We start from the raw sequence: 17,532 nt of genomic DNA on the forward strand, positions 1-17,532 counted from the left end.
GTGTTTTTTTCTCAAAACCGAAAAGAGGAAAAAAAACAGAAAAAAAATTTAAAGGAGGAGTCTATGATGCAGCCGTGGTTTTCGTTACCTCTCTACCACTACGGCTACTACTACAAAGTTTCCCTCTTTAGTGTGAAAACAACAGTTCTGTCTACATGCACTTAGTGGGTTCAGCATGAGAAAAAACGCACAAAATAAGCACAAGTTATAAATAACCATAACGTTTTATTACCATTAAGACTAAACTGGTATTGAAAAGATTGTATATAACAAGACAAGAAAAGCAATAGCAAATTTAACTATCAACTAGATTATGCATAGCGAGTAACTGTTTCTATTACCCAGGGAAGAGCATGAACCCTTGTATTTTTTTGTTTTGTTTTTGTTTTAAATATATAACCGTACAAAGCACAAATATACTAAAATGATCAGTGCACTGGACGTGGGAGAATGCTCCCTCAGTCATTTTGTTCCCTTAGCTCTGTTTTGTTTTCCCCAATCTGAATTACATTAAAATAAAGACCCAGTTGTTTTTATTTCTCTACTGTGCAGTAAGAAAAAATATTCACAACAAACATGACAATATATCAAACAATAGTTCTACACAAGTTACCTTGATACCTCTTTAACTGTCACTTAAATATCATAAGAAAACATTTTAAGACATATACAAACAAAACTAGCCAAGTGTTACAACTTATAATAAATTAACCCAAAGAAAAAATAACTTTATATATATATATTTATATTGTATATACACATACACACACAACAGAATGACACAATAATATGCTTCTTCCCATAGTTTAAGTAAACAAATAAGTAGTCTAGCCAATCTAGCTATATTTGATCTCGGCCATAGGCATCATCACATCTGCGATTAAATAAATAAGTGTTTCAAGCAACATAAACAGTGTTTCAAATGTACCAACACAGCCCAATTCTATCAGCATGGGCTACAAAGTGAATTTGAAAATTCCTTAATGAATTTAAAGCAAATGTAGTTTTTGTTTTCCTCTCCTAAACACATTACATTTAACTATGATACTAAGATATGTAAATAATTTCGTAGCACCTACTGCTCAAACTAAGGAAGTTTTAGATCAAAAGGAAAAATTAATCTTTTAAATTTTGTTCTGCTGACATCCCATACTGATGACTTAAAGAAAAACTGTCTTTCAACTCATCTCCTTGCTTTTGGGTTTTGACTGTGGGGAACTGTGGTACCCTGGGTAGAATGAACACTCCTTTCCCCTAGTAATTAATAATTTTTTTTATTATTATTACATGCTATGAAAAGGTATGAAGATCATCTGTTTATAGCCCATCCTTCAAAAAACAGTCTACGAATCCAGTTTAAAACACACATCTTGATCTCTAAAAAGTTACCAGTGCAGTATGAACGCGACAAAGTTGTCAATTTCCCCTAAATTAGCCAGTCAAAATATTTTTTTCTCAAATCCAGATTCTCTTGTAAAAATTCTTTATATTTTATAAAAATAGATTTTTCTTGAAACCCATTTTCAGCAAAGAGACCACCTCTTTGGCAACGTTAATGTTATTAAATTGTTAATGTCATCAGGTATCCCCCTCGCCCCCATCCCCTAACAGAAGACTGTTTTAGTTCACATGATATAAAAGAAAAAAGGAAAAATAAAAAAATTTGCAAAAGTTTCTTTAATTTTTGCAATTTTTATTATTCCTCTTTAATTTGTGTGGGTTTTTTTTTTAACCAATCTGATTGGATCAACATTTTGACAAAAAAGAAAAATCTTTATTTTCTTTCTTTGAATCCCATTACTTTGTAAAAATTGTTTTATTTTTATTATTTTTTTTTGTTTTTTGTTTTTCTTCTTCAAATGAGCGAATGGTCATCTTAAAAAGACCCACCTTCAAGGAAGGTAGTAAAGTTAGCTGGCTGGGTAAAAATCCCTGCACGTCGCTATCTATGTATATTATAGTCAACAACGACAGCTATGAAAGAACATTCAATGCATCAAAGGTATTTTTTTGTGTTTTTTTTCTTTTTTTCTAAGCATTATAAAATCCTTTCCTGGTACACCTCAGGATAATCCAATGTTTTAATACTTAGGCAACACTGGCTTATAAAGTCCATGGTTGAATATAAGCCTTGAAAAGTTTGTTTCTCTCTCTTTTGTGTGTGTGCGTGTGTATGTGTGTGTGCGCGCGTGTGTTTTGTTCGTATATATTTATATATATATTTTAATAAGTAAGGATGGGAAATTCAGGACTTGTGGGCTTTGTTGGTTTTAAAGGAAACTTGCAACACTCGGTCTCCCAGGCGGTACCCGTTGAGGCTGGCAATGGCCATGGCTGCCTCATCATAGTTGGTCATGGTGACAAAGCCGAATCCCTTGCACTTGTTGGTGTTGAAGTCACGGATGACTTTGACGTTGTTCACTGCACCAAAGGGGCCGAAGAGCTGCCAGAGGACACTCTCGTCGGAATCAGGGGACAGGTTGTAGACAAAGATGCACCAGCCTGTTCCTGTGTGACCAGGGATGTTCATTCCCACAAGGCTTGTCATCCCGTCAATGGTGATTGGGGAGAACCTGGGGGGACAAGCAGAAGGGGGGACTGGTCCAGACATCAGTCTGACCGTGGATAACACACAGATGCACAGACACAGACACGGGGCAGAGGCCTGAGTGAGTGTTTGCAGGAGAGTCTTCAGGGTTTGAAAACCAAAATACAAAAACTAATGTCTGTGGCATTTCTTCTAATGGGAACAGTTAGACTGGCTAAGGCACGTATATGCCAAGAGAAAGGCCTAGGTCAACTACTAAAAACCACGAAGAACTCCCAGAGCAGGTCTCTGTCATACTACCAAGTATATGTTCATAGGTATCTCACTCTGACCCTCACCCTCCCTCCCCACAATAGATCGTGAGCTCTTCAGAGAAGGGGTCCCACTTCATTCATCCTTTTGCTCTACTTATTTATTCAGTGGAGCCCACATGGGAATCTCACAGACATGACACGTAGAAAACACTCAATAACTGCTTATTGATTGAATAGGTGAATAACACTGGTGGAGGTCGATGCTTGGGACATTTCATTTATTTTTTAAGGCAGTTTAGGAGATGGCCCTAGAAGTGCTCAAGTCTACCATCTTTGCAGTCCCTTGACTTAACGGTTGTCAAAGATCTCTCAGTATTATCAGGCATGGAGATACATGAGATCTCTAGATATTATGGGCATGGAGATACACCCATTGTTATTAATCCAATGGGTGGCTTATGTTTCATTTAGCATTTATTCAAAAGAGTTCTGAAAAAAACACTGAGCAATAATAATAAAGATGTATCACTCCTTGATGCTATATTATCTGGAATTCATTTCTAAGCGTCACAGGAGTGAGATTTCAAGTGGTGTGTGCACTTATATATCTTGATCACTGTACATCAGAAAAGCAGAAAACTGTTATTTGTCCTATTACAGCTACTTTTGTATTAGGGTTCAAAATCTTCTTAGTTTTCACGTAATCTTGAAAAGAAAAACAATCCTTTAGATTATATTCGCCATCTGATAAAATATGTATGTGATTCATGATGAATGCATCAGATGAAACAATTAGGTTACCAGTGCCTACAGCAGAAAAAATATTTATTAACATTTTACTTTATACCAAACTCATACAGGTATTTTGACTCTATACACGGACTAGTATCTTGCTTTTCATTTGGTTAGGTTTTTTTTTTTTTTTTTGAAGTGGGGGATAGGAGGAGAGGAAGCAAAAACTGGGGAAGTGAATGGATAAAGTGTCATTTAGGAATATTTTAAAAATACGCATATATTATTAGAGATTCAAAAGTCCTATGAAAGAATAGTTGTGTATCTAACTAAAATTTAGATAATCAAATGGCCGCTGAAGATATGCTAAACATAACGACTCAGCATATTATTTTTGGTATTGTTCACTACGTCAGTCTTCCCTCTTACTTAAAAACAAATAACAGGACAAAACCAAAAACATCATGGTACAGATTCTTAGAAGGGCAAACCCATGTCTAATCGTTATTTGCATTATTTCTGAACATTGTCTTCTCAACCTTCTCTCCTCCAACTGAGTCAACTGAGTCAACTCCTCCAACTGAGTCTTTCGGTTTATAGGTAGAGAACGGCTAAATATTGTAAGGCCAAAGTCAGGGCCAGCAAAGAGGTTTCAAGGAGAGCCTCAACTCTAGATGGTAATGTTACCTGGAGCACTTTGGTAGGAAGGACTCTGGATCCAAATCTGGGTTTAACAGGAAAAAGAGAATGCTCTTATCAACTTGTGAAGTTTACTATGGGTGGGGAACTGGAGGAGATGGCAGTGTGCATGCTGCATTGCAGTTGTCTTCCCTGACCTCATCTATGTGTAAGCATCACTCGCTTCACAATATTTGGCGCAATCTCACGAAAGTTCAAGAGGAGCAAAGGTATGGGACAGAGCTGGGAAAAAGTGTAAAATGCGTGGGAACAGGCAAACAGTATGCTAGACACGTGGAGATAATTCACAGTTACCCTCATGGGGGCTGGGATTGAGAGTCAAGAGGCTGGCACCCTGACAGTGAAGTCTCCAGTCAAGTTACTTTCTCCACTGTGTGCCAGTTTCCAGAGCAGGGTACCTACCATGCACAGCAAGTGGTGAAAGGCCTGCCTCATACAGGGAGTGTGACTTGGACTATTCAAGACCACATCTCTTTCCCTTGACTGCAGGAAGGGGAATTAAAGTGTGCAGCTCTACAGAGCAGGATGATGAAGATGCTATCTCCCTAGCAGCTCAGTGGGGCTTATCAAAAGTACACGTGGGAATCTCATGGACACAGTGACATAAAGCACCCAACCTCCCGAGATTCAGTTTTCAGACTAGATCTGGAACACCCTTGTGACTACATTCAGAAAGTTCCCCAAACCTTAACACCACAAAAAGGTTTTAAATAAAAGAAACAGCAAGTTTAAAACATACATACATATATAACCAAGGGAGGATTGCTAATAACTGCTAAAACCTGTAACGAAAGAAACCCCTGGTTGAGGTGCACACAGATACACTTCATTCTCAGGCTGGGCCCTGAAATGCACTTTGAGCTGGGGGCGGGAGTCATAAGGTCATCCACGCACTTATTCATGCTTTGGCCAGGGCTGGTAGTCCGAAATCTAATTTTTCCACTGACAATCATAGGATGATTAGCAAAATGTTCTAGTTTTGATTTGCTGGAATCTGCCCTCTTAACTGAATCTTGGCATTGCTAATGTAAAACAGTTGCTTTGCAAGTTTGCAAAATCATCTGGCAAAGAGTCACAGCCTTCCCTCTTAGGGGAGCCGCTCGGAGGACCAGATTATCAAAGGCTTGGTAGCTGTGGCACCTGAACCATAGGAGAAGCCCACCTGCAAATAAAAGAAAAAGTGAAACACACAAACACACTTTGTGTGCCCTAAAAGAAACAAAACCAACTGAGGTCTGAAAGTAAAAGAGAATTTGACATGCTGGTGGAAGAAAAAGGAAGAATTAAAAAAAAAGTAAAGTTAGTGAATTAAAAAAAAAATTCTAGCCCCAGTCTGTGCCAACACGGACATCTGGCAATCTGTGGAGTTTTAATTACCTCTTTACGCCATAGGCCATATTAAGCAAATTGTCCAGCCTGCAAAGAGAAGGAGGGTCTCTGGGTTAATGCCTCACAGATGGCAAGATCGCTCAATGGAACTATTAATAAGAATGCTCCATTTTCAAAGAAGAAAAGCTCAAAAACTTTCCCCAGTGCTTAGGAGTCTATCCGCTGGTAGTTTCCCCTTTTCCTGCCTCCAACTAAAGTAATTCATGTTCAGGTCAATGCTAGAGTTTAAAGCAAGTGTCTAATGAACCTTCCTTTCTTTCAAGGTCTCAATTAATCCCACTCCCCCCACCTCTCAGAACATTTGTGAGGATTTTATTTTACGTTGTGCTGTGAACATTTTTAAAGAGGGGTGGCATCTTAAGTTGTTCACCTTTGACTGTAATGAAATTTATGAATAGAGGTCCCTGCTTCAGATTAACAAAATAAGCACACACATCATGCATATCAGAATGGATCTTTTCTCTTAGCCTGGCTACTTTAACTAAATCTTCTTACCACTCACATTTTTTTTTGATGACGGGGGGAGGTTTGAGGGTTCAGATTTTTTAAAAATTAGCTTACTATTTACAACCTGAAAGCACCTCCCAGCAAACTGCCATTTTGTTATGATCTCCTTCACCTTCAGTATCTTACTTGGGGATAAGCTATTCACATCATAGGGCAGCAGTAACCATAGTTTCCACCATTAGAAGGCTGCTGGAAAGGTTGTTTTACATAAATACTGCATGTACTCTCACACAAAATAAAAATTAGATGACTTGGACTCTTCATGAAATTATTAACCATTTCATGTTCAGGGGGCATGGGAGTACACTCCAGAGGCTGATTTTTCTCCTCCTTGTGGCTAGATGGAAGGGCCTACTATCTTCCCATGTGATGTTGGAAAAAGAGAAAGACCCTTTCATTAAAGGGAAGTTGGGACATAGGTGGAATAAAATAATTATGTAGAATTATTATGGGTAGGTCAAGAACATTCTTATCTCTTGCATAACAGAGGTCAGACTGCCTACATGGTCAAGGTTGGACTGCCTACATGGAGAGAAATCTGCCTTTCAGAAATGTCCCAGGAGAAGGGGAACACCCCGTTGCACCTGGAGCTTCCTGGGGGTTGGGTACCCAGAGGAAACACTAGTAAGGCTTGGACAAAGTCTTCCTCCTTGTCTTTCCGGAGTCTGCTGACAATGTCAGAGTAAAGGTAACACAGAAGAGAGGATCCCCTCTACCCCCACCAACCCAACAGAGTTACCGGCAGAAGAAGGGGGAGGGCAGACCAAACCATTCCCTCTGGCAAGGATGTGCCTTCTGGGCTGCTCTTTTCTTTGACTTTATTAAAAGCCACTGCCTTAGCTTTAAGTCTAAACTGCTGAATGTGGTCACTTATCTGTGATTAACTCTTGTTGAAACTGAACCTTCTTATTTGGTTAAATGCAGAAATTTTGTTTCAAGCAAAGAATCTGAAGATTAATCACGGTCACAGTTTGAAAGGGGGCTTAGAAAAGCATCTGGTCCAATCATCACATTTTACACCGGTGGAAACTGAGATTTGGGGGCAATTTCCCACAGTGATTCCTAGAGGCAGAGCTTCTCACCCCGCCCCATGCTTCAGGGCCGTGGGCTTCCCTGGCCCTTGTCCGGCACTCGTGTAGCAGGGCTCTTTCCCCCGTGGGCACGCCTACCTGAACCTCTGAGCCTGGTGGTGAAGTGGGCCAGGGTAGCGCCGGTTGGGGGACTGGTAGAGCTGGGAGAGCAGGGCCTGGCTGGACTTCTGGCTGGGGTTGTTGGCAAACTTCACAGTAATTGGTTCCGTAGCACCACTGGGCTTCTGGCCATTCAGCCCTTTGATTGCTTCTTCTGCCTCAATCCTCTTATCAAACCGGATAAATCCCACCCCTCTGGACACTCCTGGGGAAAGAGAAAGAGCCTTGATAAAGAGTGAACAAACCAAACTGGTAAACATCTCCAGGAAGAGATGCGCTGGGTCCCATGGATTTCCTTGGGGACTCAGCCCACCTGCGGGGCCAGGGCTGAGCCTGGCTTCCTGAATCTTTCTCACCCATCAAAATGCACCTGCCTGCATTTCTGCCATCATGGCCCTGGACTGTGACTCTTACCCACAGAACACAGGCATCTTTCTCATCTGTCCCTTCCAGCCCACACCCCCCACCACCACCCTGCTCAGTCCTCAGGTCTCCCTTTAGTTGCTGTAACTGATCACCCACTGTCCAGTTTCTAGTCCTCCAATGTGTCCACCACACCTGGCAACTAAATAATCTATTTGAAAAGCAAACTCTGACCATATTATACCATTTAAAAACATCTTTTATACTTTTTCTGTACCTTTTCAATTTTTTACCTTGTGCATGGTACCTATTCCTCATTGCTCCCCACTCCAAACACAGAAAAACAAATGAACAAAACCCACAAAAATCCCTTCCATAGCTCCATGCTGCGTACGGACGAATTCCAGACTTCTTGGCGTGGCATTTAATGCCCTTGATGATCTGGCCCCAACCCCCTGTTGAACCTCATGTCAGCCATGCTGAACTGCCAGATATTCCTTGAACAGGTTATGTTCTTCCTCAACTCCACGCCTTAGGGTATGTCCTATCCACCTATTCTACAGGATACATCCTATCCACCTAGCATGCTCTGTCCCTCCTTCTTGCCAGATAACTGCAAGTCATCCTCCAAAACTCTGTTCAAACATCACCTCCTTGATGGAAACTTCCTTCCCAACAGTGCCCACCAGGCACAGCACGCCTTCTCCTGAGCTCTTGTTGGGCAACGGACAGCCCTAGCAGGTACTCATCACACTGGAGTCTTGTACGGGCAGGACTGTGCCACCGTCATCCCTGGTCACTGGTGTCCCTCTGCGCAGCGTCTGGGGCAGAGCTGCCTTCAGTGAGGGTTTGTGGCAATAGTCAAATGATAAACACATGCTAAGTGGCTCCCAGGGGGTGTTTTAAATGAGAGTAGGTGAAAACCTTCTGTCATCAAAAATGCAGCCTGGGGGTAAGGTGGGGGGGAGGGATAAATTGGAAGACTGGGATTGACACATACACACTACTATATGTAATACAGATAACCAATAAGGACCTACTGTATAGCACAGGGACCTCTACTCAATACTCTGTAATGGCCTATATGGGAAGAGAATCTAAAAAAGGGTGGATATATGTATTTGTACAACAGATTCACTTTGCTGTACACCTGAAACTAACACAACATTGTAAATCAATTGTACTCCAATTAAAAAAAAAATGCAACCTGGGTGCCTTTCTTACTGACAGGTGGTGGTGGCGGTTGCTTTTCTTTATGATGGCCAAAGTATCACAGCACCAGATCCTGGGTTATCCCTGCACTGCTGCTAACTAACTGGACAGAAGTCACATGCCCCACTTTGGACCTCTGTTTCCTCATGTGTGAAATGAGGCAGTTTGAGGTTGCCTCTAACTTTCCAAGGCTATCATTGGAGACAGAGCTCTACATATCGGCTCTTTTCACATACAAAAGTAATGTTATTTGGTTGAGCGTTGAAAGAGACTTTGAAGGTCATTCAGCCCCCCTCTCAGCCTGATGGCTGAATCCTCTTTACAACTCTGCCAAGTAGTTTAGCTGCTGCTGGAACAATTCCCACGATGGAGATCTCCTACTTCCCAAGATGGCCCATTTTAAATTTCGGCAGTTGATTGATAAAAAGTCTTTCTCTTAGGTCAAAAATCTGTTTACTCATGACCCATATCCTTTTCCCCAAGTAACCACTACCTCTCTGCTCCTGTGGGTCACAAGGCACTGGCTGGTGACACTGAGACACAAAATAATGGCAAAAAAAAAATACTTAACCTGTGACTTGATCCACCAGGATTCGTGAGGTGATGATACGGCCATATTGTGAGAAAAGCTGTTCCAGTTCCTTCTGGGTCATGGTTTTGGGAAGGCCGCTAACGTACAGGTTAGCATCCCTGATTGAGGCAGAGCTTGGACGGGCATATGAGACCTAGGAAAAGGCAAGAGGTGCTAAATCCATTACAGGCAACACCCTCTGAGTAGAGACTGAGTCGACAACTGAGATGATAGCCCCGCGTCTATCATTCTAACTCACAGTGTCAGTTCAAATGACTCTGTAGTTCAGATTTTTAGCTACTTTTGGAATAGTAATGAGAACCAGGAGAACAGCAGTAGAGGAACAAAAGGCGAGTTGGTGATAACTTAAAACAAATGCACAGATAAGGGTCTCTAAGTGCAGAACAAACTAGCTACTGTATGGCAGCTGTTAAATGCAGAACTACCCACGCGTGGAGTTCTGAAGATGTACCTCCTGGATGTGGGTGTATAGATGATTTACTGTATCCAACACATAATAATCTTTGAAAAAACCAAAAAAAAAAAAAAAACCCATGAAATTCTGCTCTGCAGATTTCTTTCCTTGCCAACCCCGCCCCACCCCCATCCCCTTCTTGAACACATAAAAGCGATCAGTTTCTCTGCAAGATTTTTTTATGTCCCATCCTTTGCGTTGTTCCAATCTGTTCCCACAAGGTCTGCTCTCGCTGAATGACAAAGTGCTGGTGAAATGGGGCTGAATGAACATCTGCTTGCGAAACTGGATATGTGACCTTGTCATAACATCTGCAAGAACCAGTTGCCTTCTAACTTTGAGGCGGAGCAGATGAAACCACAATCAAAAAAAAAAAATGAGGGCACGATGGAAAGGAGGGAGGGAGAGGGCAGTGGAGAGAGAAGTGAGCCTCACCGATGGTTAGAATAAGTTCGACTTTGTAAATCTGTCCTCCCGGATCTCTCGACTGCTTTTTTTTTTTTTTCCCCCAAAAAGCTAACACAGAAGTGTAAACAGATCTGAAATTCCATCTGCAAGAAGCCAAATCTGTAGCAGTACACATAAGCAAAGCAAACCCCAGCAGTCATTAATTTTAGACTTTCATTTACTTATTTATTTATTTTTTAAGAAAACAACATCAGACGTTTGAAATATAATTTACAGCTAGTCTAACAAAAGCACTTTCCTGCTAAAGCTATTTCTGGGGCGGTTATGGCTCAGAATAGATGATGAAAACAGTCATTTCGGAGCACATCCGACAATGTCGGACAGGAAGGGACCTATATGCCTTATTAGCATTTTTTAGTTTTATTTAATTGGTACAACCAATTCACAGGACCTGCTAAGACTATAAGGGTGAGTGAGTGAGTATGTGTGTGTGTATGTGTGCTCTGCATACACAAAAGCATGTTTGCAAAAGGAATTATACATGTTAAACTGGACTTTTGGCATTAGGAACTGAACCTCCAGCAGGGAAGGAGACCTTGCACCTGAGAATGGGCCTAGCAGCGGATCACGCAAAGAGGCGTGAAGGATGAGCAGACCCCCTCACCCATGGCACCCTCTCCCTTTCCATGCAGAGATGCCAGGTCCCCTTCTGGGTTCCACACCTAAAAATAGATGTTGACTCAACAGATAAAATGATGTGAGTGACTAACCTGTCTTGCTGGCCTCCTCCTGTCAATGGAGCAAGGCAGCCAGTCTGAGCATTTACCTCTTCTAGAAACTCATGGGTGGCCTCTGTAGGCTCCTTCCCAGCACATGGATGACATGCACAGAGGCCATTTCATGGAGGGTCCCTGTGTGTGTATCTGGGGGTGGGGACTGAAGGACCAAGAATCCCATGTGACTGCCAGGACAGGGCATCACTCTACACAAGGTTCTCCTACCCCTGTCCTTTCAGGTTATAACTTAGCAGAACTATGTTTTAGGCATGAGGAGGGAGCAGTAGGAAGAGGGAAATAAAAACATCACAGTGACATGTCTATGGTAATGAGGGTCACCCTCGTCTCACCCCTGCCAATTACTGACAAATTAATTGTCTGAATGATCTTCATGCTCCGCAAAAACATACCTTCCCACCTCTATGTTTTTTGTTCACAGGGAACATTCTTCCACCTACTTCCTCAGGTCCTAATCCTGCTCTTTTTAAGGCCCAGATCAAATGCCACCTTCTCTAGACAGCTTCTCCTAATCTTACCTCCTCCTAAAAACCCCCCTCGCAGTGCTCTCGATGAACCGCACCCATGGTACTTAAGCCATTTGACCTTGATTTTCCATCTCTCTATCTAGTCTGCTGAGCTCCTTGAGGTCATGGGTTGTGTATGTGTGTCTTACTCATCTCTGTGGTTCTAGCTCCCAACACAGAGCCTGATACTTGCAGGCAGGGTGCTTAACACCCACTGAAAGAGTGAATGAACACCCACGGATCATAATGAATGACTTGGGCATTAATGGCTCTTTGGGTTAACTGCAGCTTGGATTCCTCCACTTAAGGGGATCGCTGAGAGCTAAGCATTCTGTGTTTTCCTACTAAGTCATAGCTGTGTTGTCCTACTAAGCTAAGAGCTAAGAGACATGTTTCCCATTCTCCAGTATCAGGGCTTGGAAGGACTAAATCTTGTTCGAGAACTAGATTTAGAGGTCTCTCTTAGCGAGCATTTCCTGAGGCTCCACTATGAGCCAGGCATAGTGCTGTATGCTGGGGATACACAACAAGCAAGAACAGGCATGGTCTCTTGCCCTAAAGGACTTCCAAGTCCAACAGGGGCAACAGACAACACACAGCAGGTACTCAATAAATAAGTTGAATGGAAGAATGGTGCGTATATGGACCAATGATCATAATGCCACAAGATGTGTGCCATTCCAGGGCTGTATATGTGGGGCTGGAACATAGAGAAGGGGAGGCTAGTCTCCCTTTTCTTTTTTTTTTTGCGGTACGTGGGCCTCTCACTGTTGTGGCCTCTCCCGTTGAGGAGCACAGGCTCCGGACGCACAGGCTCAGCGGCCATGGCTCACAGGCCCAGTCACTCCGTGGCATGTGGGATCTTCCTGGACCAGGGCACGAATCCGTGTCCCCTGCATCGGCAGGCGGACTCTCAACCACTGCGCCACCAGGGAAGCCTTAGTCTCCCTTTTAATTAAGGGTTAAAAGGGCCAGGAAGGAGACAGAGCTGAGGTGAGACTGGTGGTGATGCAGGTCGTATCACAGTGTGTGGTGGGGTCAGGGAGCCATGGCCTGATGATAGCCCTCCTCTGTAGTGAGGACAAAAGAGATGATGAAGGTCAAAGGCTTAGTGCAGTGCCTGCCTGGCACCCAATAAATGCACAATGCGTAGTAATGACCTTGATCCCCTTATTTTTGGGCAGCTAGAGCTGGGGTACAGGGGAGAGCAGGCTGGGGACAGATCTGCTAGGGAAAAGGAGCTGGAACTGGAAAGTCAATGACAGAACCAAAACCATTTCCCCAAAAGGGGATTCTGACAGAGGCAGAATCTCAGAGAGGGAGAATTACTGTGACAGACCCCAGTCACTGAGCAGTGACACATCCCTAGGGTGAACAGCACCTCAATCGTTCACCAAGCCTAAATCCTGCTTAGTTTTTCTCCTCTATTTGGAAACTTAGGTCTATTGCTCTCTTAGCTCCCTGTCTAGGAAACCTGCAGAAGTGGGAGGGGGCGAAAAACAACAGGAAAAGGATCTTCCCACATTCAACATCCAAATGCTTGCCCCAGTATCGAAACTTTTCAAGTTTCTTCATACATTTATTAAACCCTAACTGAGTGACTACAGGTATCAGGCCCTTTGTTAGGCTGAAACATTTCTAAAAAAATCGCTGACTTTTAGTCCCTCCAGAGAGTCCGCCATTGCTGGCTTATTAACCCTACTAGAGCCCGAGGCTTCCAACGCTGGAATAAGTGCCCTAAAGAACCCTGTGCCTCAGACCATCAGGATCCTGCTCACTTCTTTCATCCAGCACCTCTGAAAACAAGACTGGTATTTCTACGCCCGCACCCATCTTGCTCTGGAGCTCAGGAGCTGGAGTGGGGAGATGACCCTTCTCTCTCTGGGTAAGGGTGGCCCAAAGGCAGGTGACTGTGCAAATGATCTTGATGGAAGATTTACGGTCAGTCCAAACTCCTTATCCCTCCCCATCCCTGCAGGCTCACAGTAACCCCTACTCTCTGCAAGACTGACAGTATAGCACAGAGCTTATGAGACATGGGCTGCTCCAGTACTCACTAGCTTTGTGACCTTGGGCAAGTAATTTGATCTTGATAAGTCTGTTTCTTTACTGGTAAAAAGGGGAACAATTCTCCTTTGATGGGTTATTGTAAAGAATTAAGACGACAGACTTAATGTGTCTAGCACATACCTAGAATTTAGTATCAACTTCGTAAATATTATTATGTGATGACTCAGATAGGCTTTTGTGGGTCAGTCTGGGACTAGCCCCCATTGGGACACACCTTCCAATTTTACCACACAAGCAAACATCTGGAACACTACCAGTAAGCATCTATAAAGCACTGTCCTCCTCCATCAGACTGGTGGGGGTCTGGATCATCCTTTATCACTTGGCAGCCATGAATTTCCTTTAGCACATTCCTACAGATTCCACTGCCTCACAGCCACAAAGTACTTTCCACTTTCCAAAATGACTTTACAAGGTTGTTGTCTGCGGTAAGGCAGGCACTGTCATTCATCGCAGATGGGGCAGCAGGACCAGGGCTGGGGCTGCCCCTTGCGACACAGCACTCACAGGTTCCTTCACCTGCTCACAGCCAGGGCTTGGCAGGGTGGGAGGAACAGCACGGCCTGGGGAAGAGCTTTCCTGAGTCATCGGGCAACACCTTGGTCCCTGTCTGACCCGCCACGGTACAGAAAAAGAGAGCAGTTGCAAAGCATGATAAAGACAAGATCTTGAGTGCTATGAGGAGGGTAAAATGAGAGGAAAGGGGCTTCTTTAGGAAAACACTGGTATTAGAAGATGAGAGTTCATTCATTCCTCCCCTTCTTGAACACTTACTGTGTGCCAGGCCCTGTGCTGGGAGAGTTTTTGCTTTACGGGTTCCAGAGTCTGGTAAGGGAAGTAATCAAACAAGTGGAGAGTGTAATACAGAGCGCTGCTCCTGACCGGGGGAGACTCGTTTCCCACGCCCGGCGTTTCCTCCCATGCGGAGGATATGCCCCCTGGAGTAACAGTCCAGGCCTCTTTGTACCCCTGCAGCCCCTCTTCTCTGGGGAAGTGGGGCAGTGGCTCTGAATAGGCTTCAACAAGGGAAGTGAGCATGTGTGCCTCAGACTCTGCCTGCTTCCTCCCTTCCGGGAGCCAGCTGCCAGCCGGAAGCCCACTTTCTACTCCAGGCTCTAAGTTCTATGGGAGCTGCCTATGCTCTCCTGTGGGGAGGCCTATGGGGTCCAGAGCACCTGTGACACAGTATGTCAATCTGTCAAAGTGTGGGGTTCCACATTAGGAAGCCCACTGTGTCCACGGAATCCATCTGGGCCTTAATCATTAATAAAGAACTTAGGATTCCGAAGTTATTCTCTTTTTGCCTTATCTCTCAATTGGTTTAAAACTTGGATGTACAAAACAGGGGTGTCATTTGTTGGACCCTTTTGAATTACAAGGATCTCTACTATTAACCGGATGTTTTCACGAGCTAGGCATTCTATTCACAAAACTGCTAATCTCCACAACCATAATTCATGGTAAGTGGAAATAAGAGTGACAGGTGACGCTGGTGATCTCAGCAGAAAGCATTATCCTTGAAATCTGTTTCACAGAAACTTGATGTTGGAGGTGACCTCAAAAGTTCAGGGCAGGGCTTCCCTGGTGGCGCAGTGGTTGAGAGTCCACCTGCCGATGCAGGGGACACAGGCTCGTGCCCCGGTCTGGGAAGATCCCACATGCCGCGGAGCGGCTGGGCCCGTGAGCCATGGCCGCCGAGCCTGCACGTCCGGAGCCTGTGCTCCGCAACGGGAGAGGCCACAACAGTGAGAGGCCCGCGTACCGCAAAAAAAAAAAAAAAAAAAAAAAGTTCAGGTCAGGATGTAAGACAGCTGGCCAACCACCTTACACATTTCCAAAGACAGGAAGCTCACTACCTTATGAGGCATCCTCCACCATCACTGACCATCACTGATTATTGGAAAGTTCTTCCTTCTGCTGAGTTCAAACCTGTCTCCCCTGTAGCTTCCAACTTTCTCCTATTTCTATTCTGGCTCCACACACTAGGAGTATCCTTCCTGTCCTCAACACCCCTTATCTTGTGGGTCTCACTGATAGGTGATAGAGAATCAGGCAACTATATTTTGAGACAGGTCACTCCAAGGAGTTTCTCATTTATGTTACTTTAACTGAAATGGAGCATCTATTCTGGAATGGAGACAGGGGTTAAGAGCAAGAGTTTGGGGGTTAAAGAGATGTCGATTTAAATCCTAATCACTTACTAGCTATAAATGGTAAGCCTTGAGGTAAGTCACTTACACTTTCTGAGCTATATCACTTGAATAACCTAGTTTAGAAGCTTTCTAATAGAGCTATTAGAGCGTTAAACAAGCTAATGCGTATATGATTCTTAGGCACTATGCCCTGCACGCAGTAAGTGCTCAATAAATAGTGGCTTGGATACAATTGTTGTGTACTTAGGCCTTATGCCAGACACTGGGGGTACAAAGATGAATACAACAGTCCCTGACATGTAGGACTATTAGTCTAGCAGAGGAGACACACTCCTTTCAGAAGATCAGGCTGCAGATTTTCCCCTGTCTGTTGTAACACCGTACTCTCTGAGTGAGCAGAAACTCCCTAGAGCAAACAGATCCCTGGGGACAGACATTCCAAAGAGGCCAGGAGGATGGCAGCAGAGAACAGACTCTGGTGCTTCCAGGGCCTTCTAGGAGCACACCCTCCCTGGGACTTCTGATCCCACCACCAGGAGCTGGGAAAGAAGAAAGAAGCCAGTTGGCTCCTAGAAACAAGAGTTTTCATTGTGAGGATCAGCTCACCCCTGTGCCTGTGGCCGCAGCCCTGCCCACAGGCAGGACAGGTGTCTGCTTATGTGGCCCCACTCCTCGTACTTCCCCCACCCACCACCTGATATATGATCTATGATTGATATGATATTCTTTTATCATGGGCAACCTGATGGTAATGTTTCTAATGAGTTCTGATTGTGCTACTTTTTGCTGCTCAAAACCATCAGTGTTCCTCCAGCACCTTGTGATGGAAGCTCAAATTCCTTACCTGAGCATCCAAGGCCCTCTGGGATCTGGCCCAGCCTCTCATCTCCTGCTAACCCCTCTAAGCACCCCATGCCTCAATTCAAACAGAATGTCTCTGGTTCTTACTATCTGTTCATCCTCGTGGCAAAATGAACTCCTGCCCATCCTTCCAGGCCCAGCCTGAATGCCACCTCCTCCATGAAGCCCAGGCACAAATGACTGCTCTCTCCTTGGACTCTACAGATGATACACATTTCAGTGGCAGCAGCTATCACACCCTGCCTCCCATCACAGCCATCTGTGCTAACACCTCATCTGCCCAAATAGTCTGAGCATTCTAGCAGTCTCTGCAGACCCTCTGTGGCATCTAGCCTCAAAGCCTTATGTAGGGCAGGAGCACAAAAACATTCTCTGAATTGAAACAAAATGTGTAATACACTGTATGTAATGAATGCGTTTTAGCTCCTTTCCCAGGCACTGACTCTGACGTGGAGAAGGAGCTAGAGGGAACCACAGATTTGAAGCGTATCCAAGAATATCATGAGAGTACTTCTGGCACAGAGTAGGCTGGATAAAGAATTCTTTTAAAAAATGGTGTGGTGATAGAATTCGTGTGCCTTAAGACTTCTTTTAAAAAGTCCATCTAATTATCAAGGGGGATTATTGGTATGAGGACCTTGTTGTCTGTCTAGTGACCCCCAGAAGGGAGAGATATGCTAAAGGTTTTATGGCCTGGTTAGTGGAAGAGCTGGTCTCAGATTCAGGGTTTAAGGCACTGAGTCTCTTCACTAAACTTCAACTCCTGAAACTTGCTCTACTGGTAAGACTGCTGTGGCCAC

At 44.0% G+C, this 17,532-nt stretch overlaps 1 protein-coding gene across 5 annotated transcripts in view; it reads right to left on the reverse strand.

The window, feature by feature from the left end:
- Positions 1 to 719: 719 nt before the first annotated feature.
- The window catches only part of ELAVL4 (ELAV like RNA binding protein 4), a 152,226-nt gene continuing 135,413 nt past the window's right edge, over positions 720 to 17,532 (reverse strand). For 2 of the 5 annotated variants that reach the window (XM_081220300.1, XM_081220299.1), the window contains exons 4-7: positions 9,466 to 9,619; positions 7,299 to 7,524; positions 5,611 to 5,649; positions 720 to 2,615 (exon numbers count right to left, since the gene is read on the reverse strand). In XM_081220300.1, coding sequence (XP_081076426.1) covers positions 2,246 to 2,615; positions 5,611 to 5,649; positions 7,299 to 7,524; positions 9,466 to 9,619 — 789 coding nt within the window. In that variant the 3' untranslated portion in view covers positions 720 to 2,245. Of the gene's footprint in view, positions 2,616 to 5,269; positions 5,650 to 7,298; positions 7,525 to 9,465; positions 9,620 to 17,532 lie in introns of those variants that run through there. The other 3 variants (XM_081220298.1, XM_081220301.1, XM_081220302.1) reach the window with 3 other exon arrangements.

Source organism: Mesoplodon bidens, assembly GCF_964165515.1.
Source record: "Mesoplodon bidens genome assembly, chromosome: 2".
In the NCBI taxonomy this organism is placed as follows: Eukaryota; Metazoa; Chordata; class Mammalia; order Artiodactyla; family Ziphiidae; genus Mesoplodon; species Mesoplodon bidens.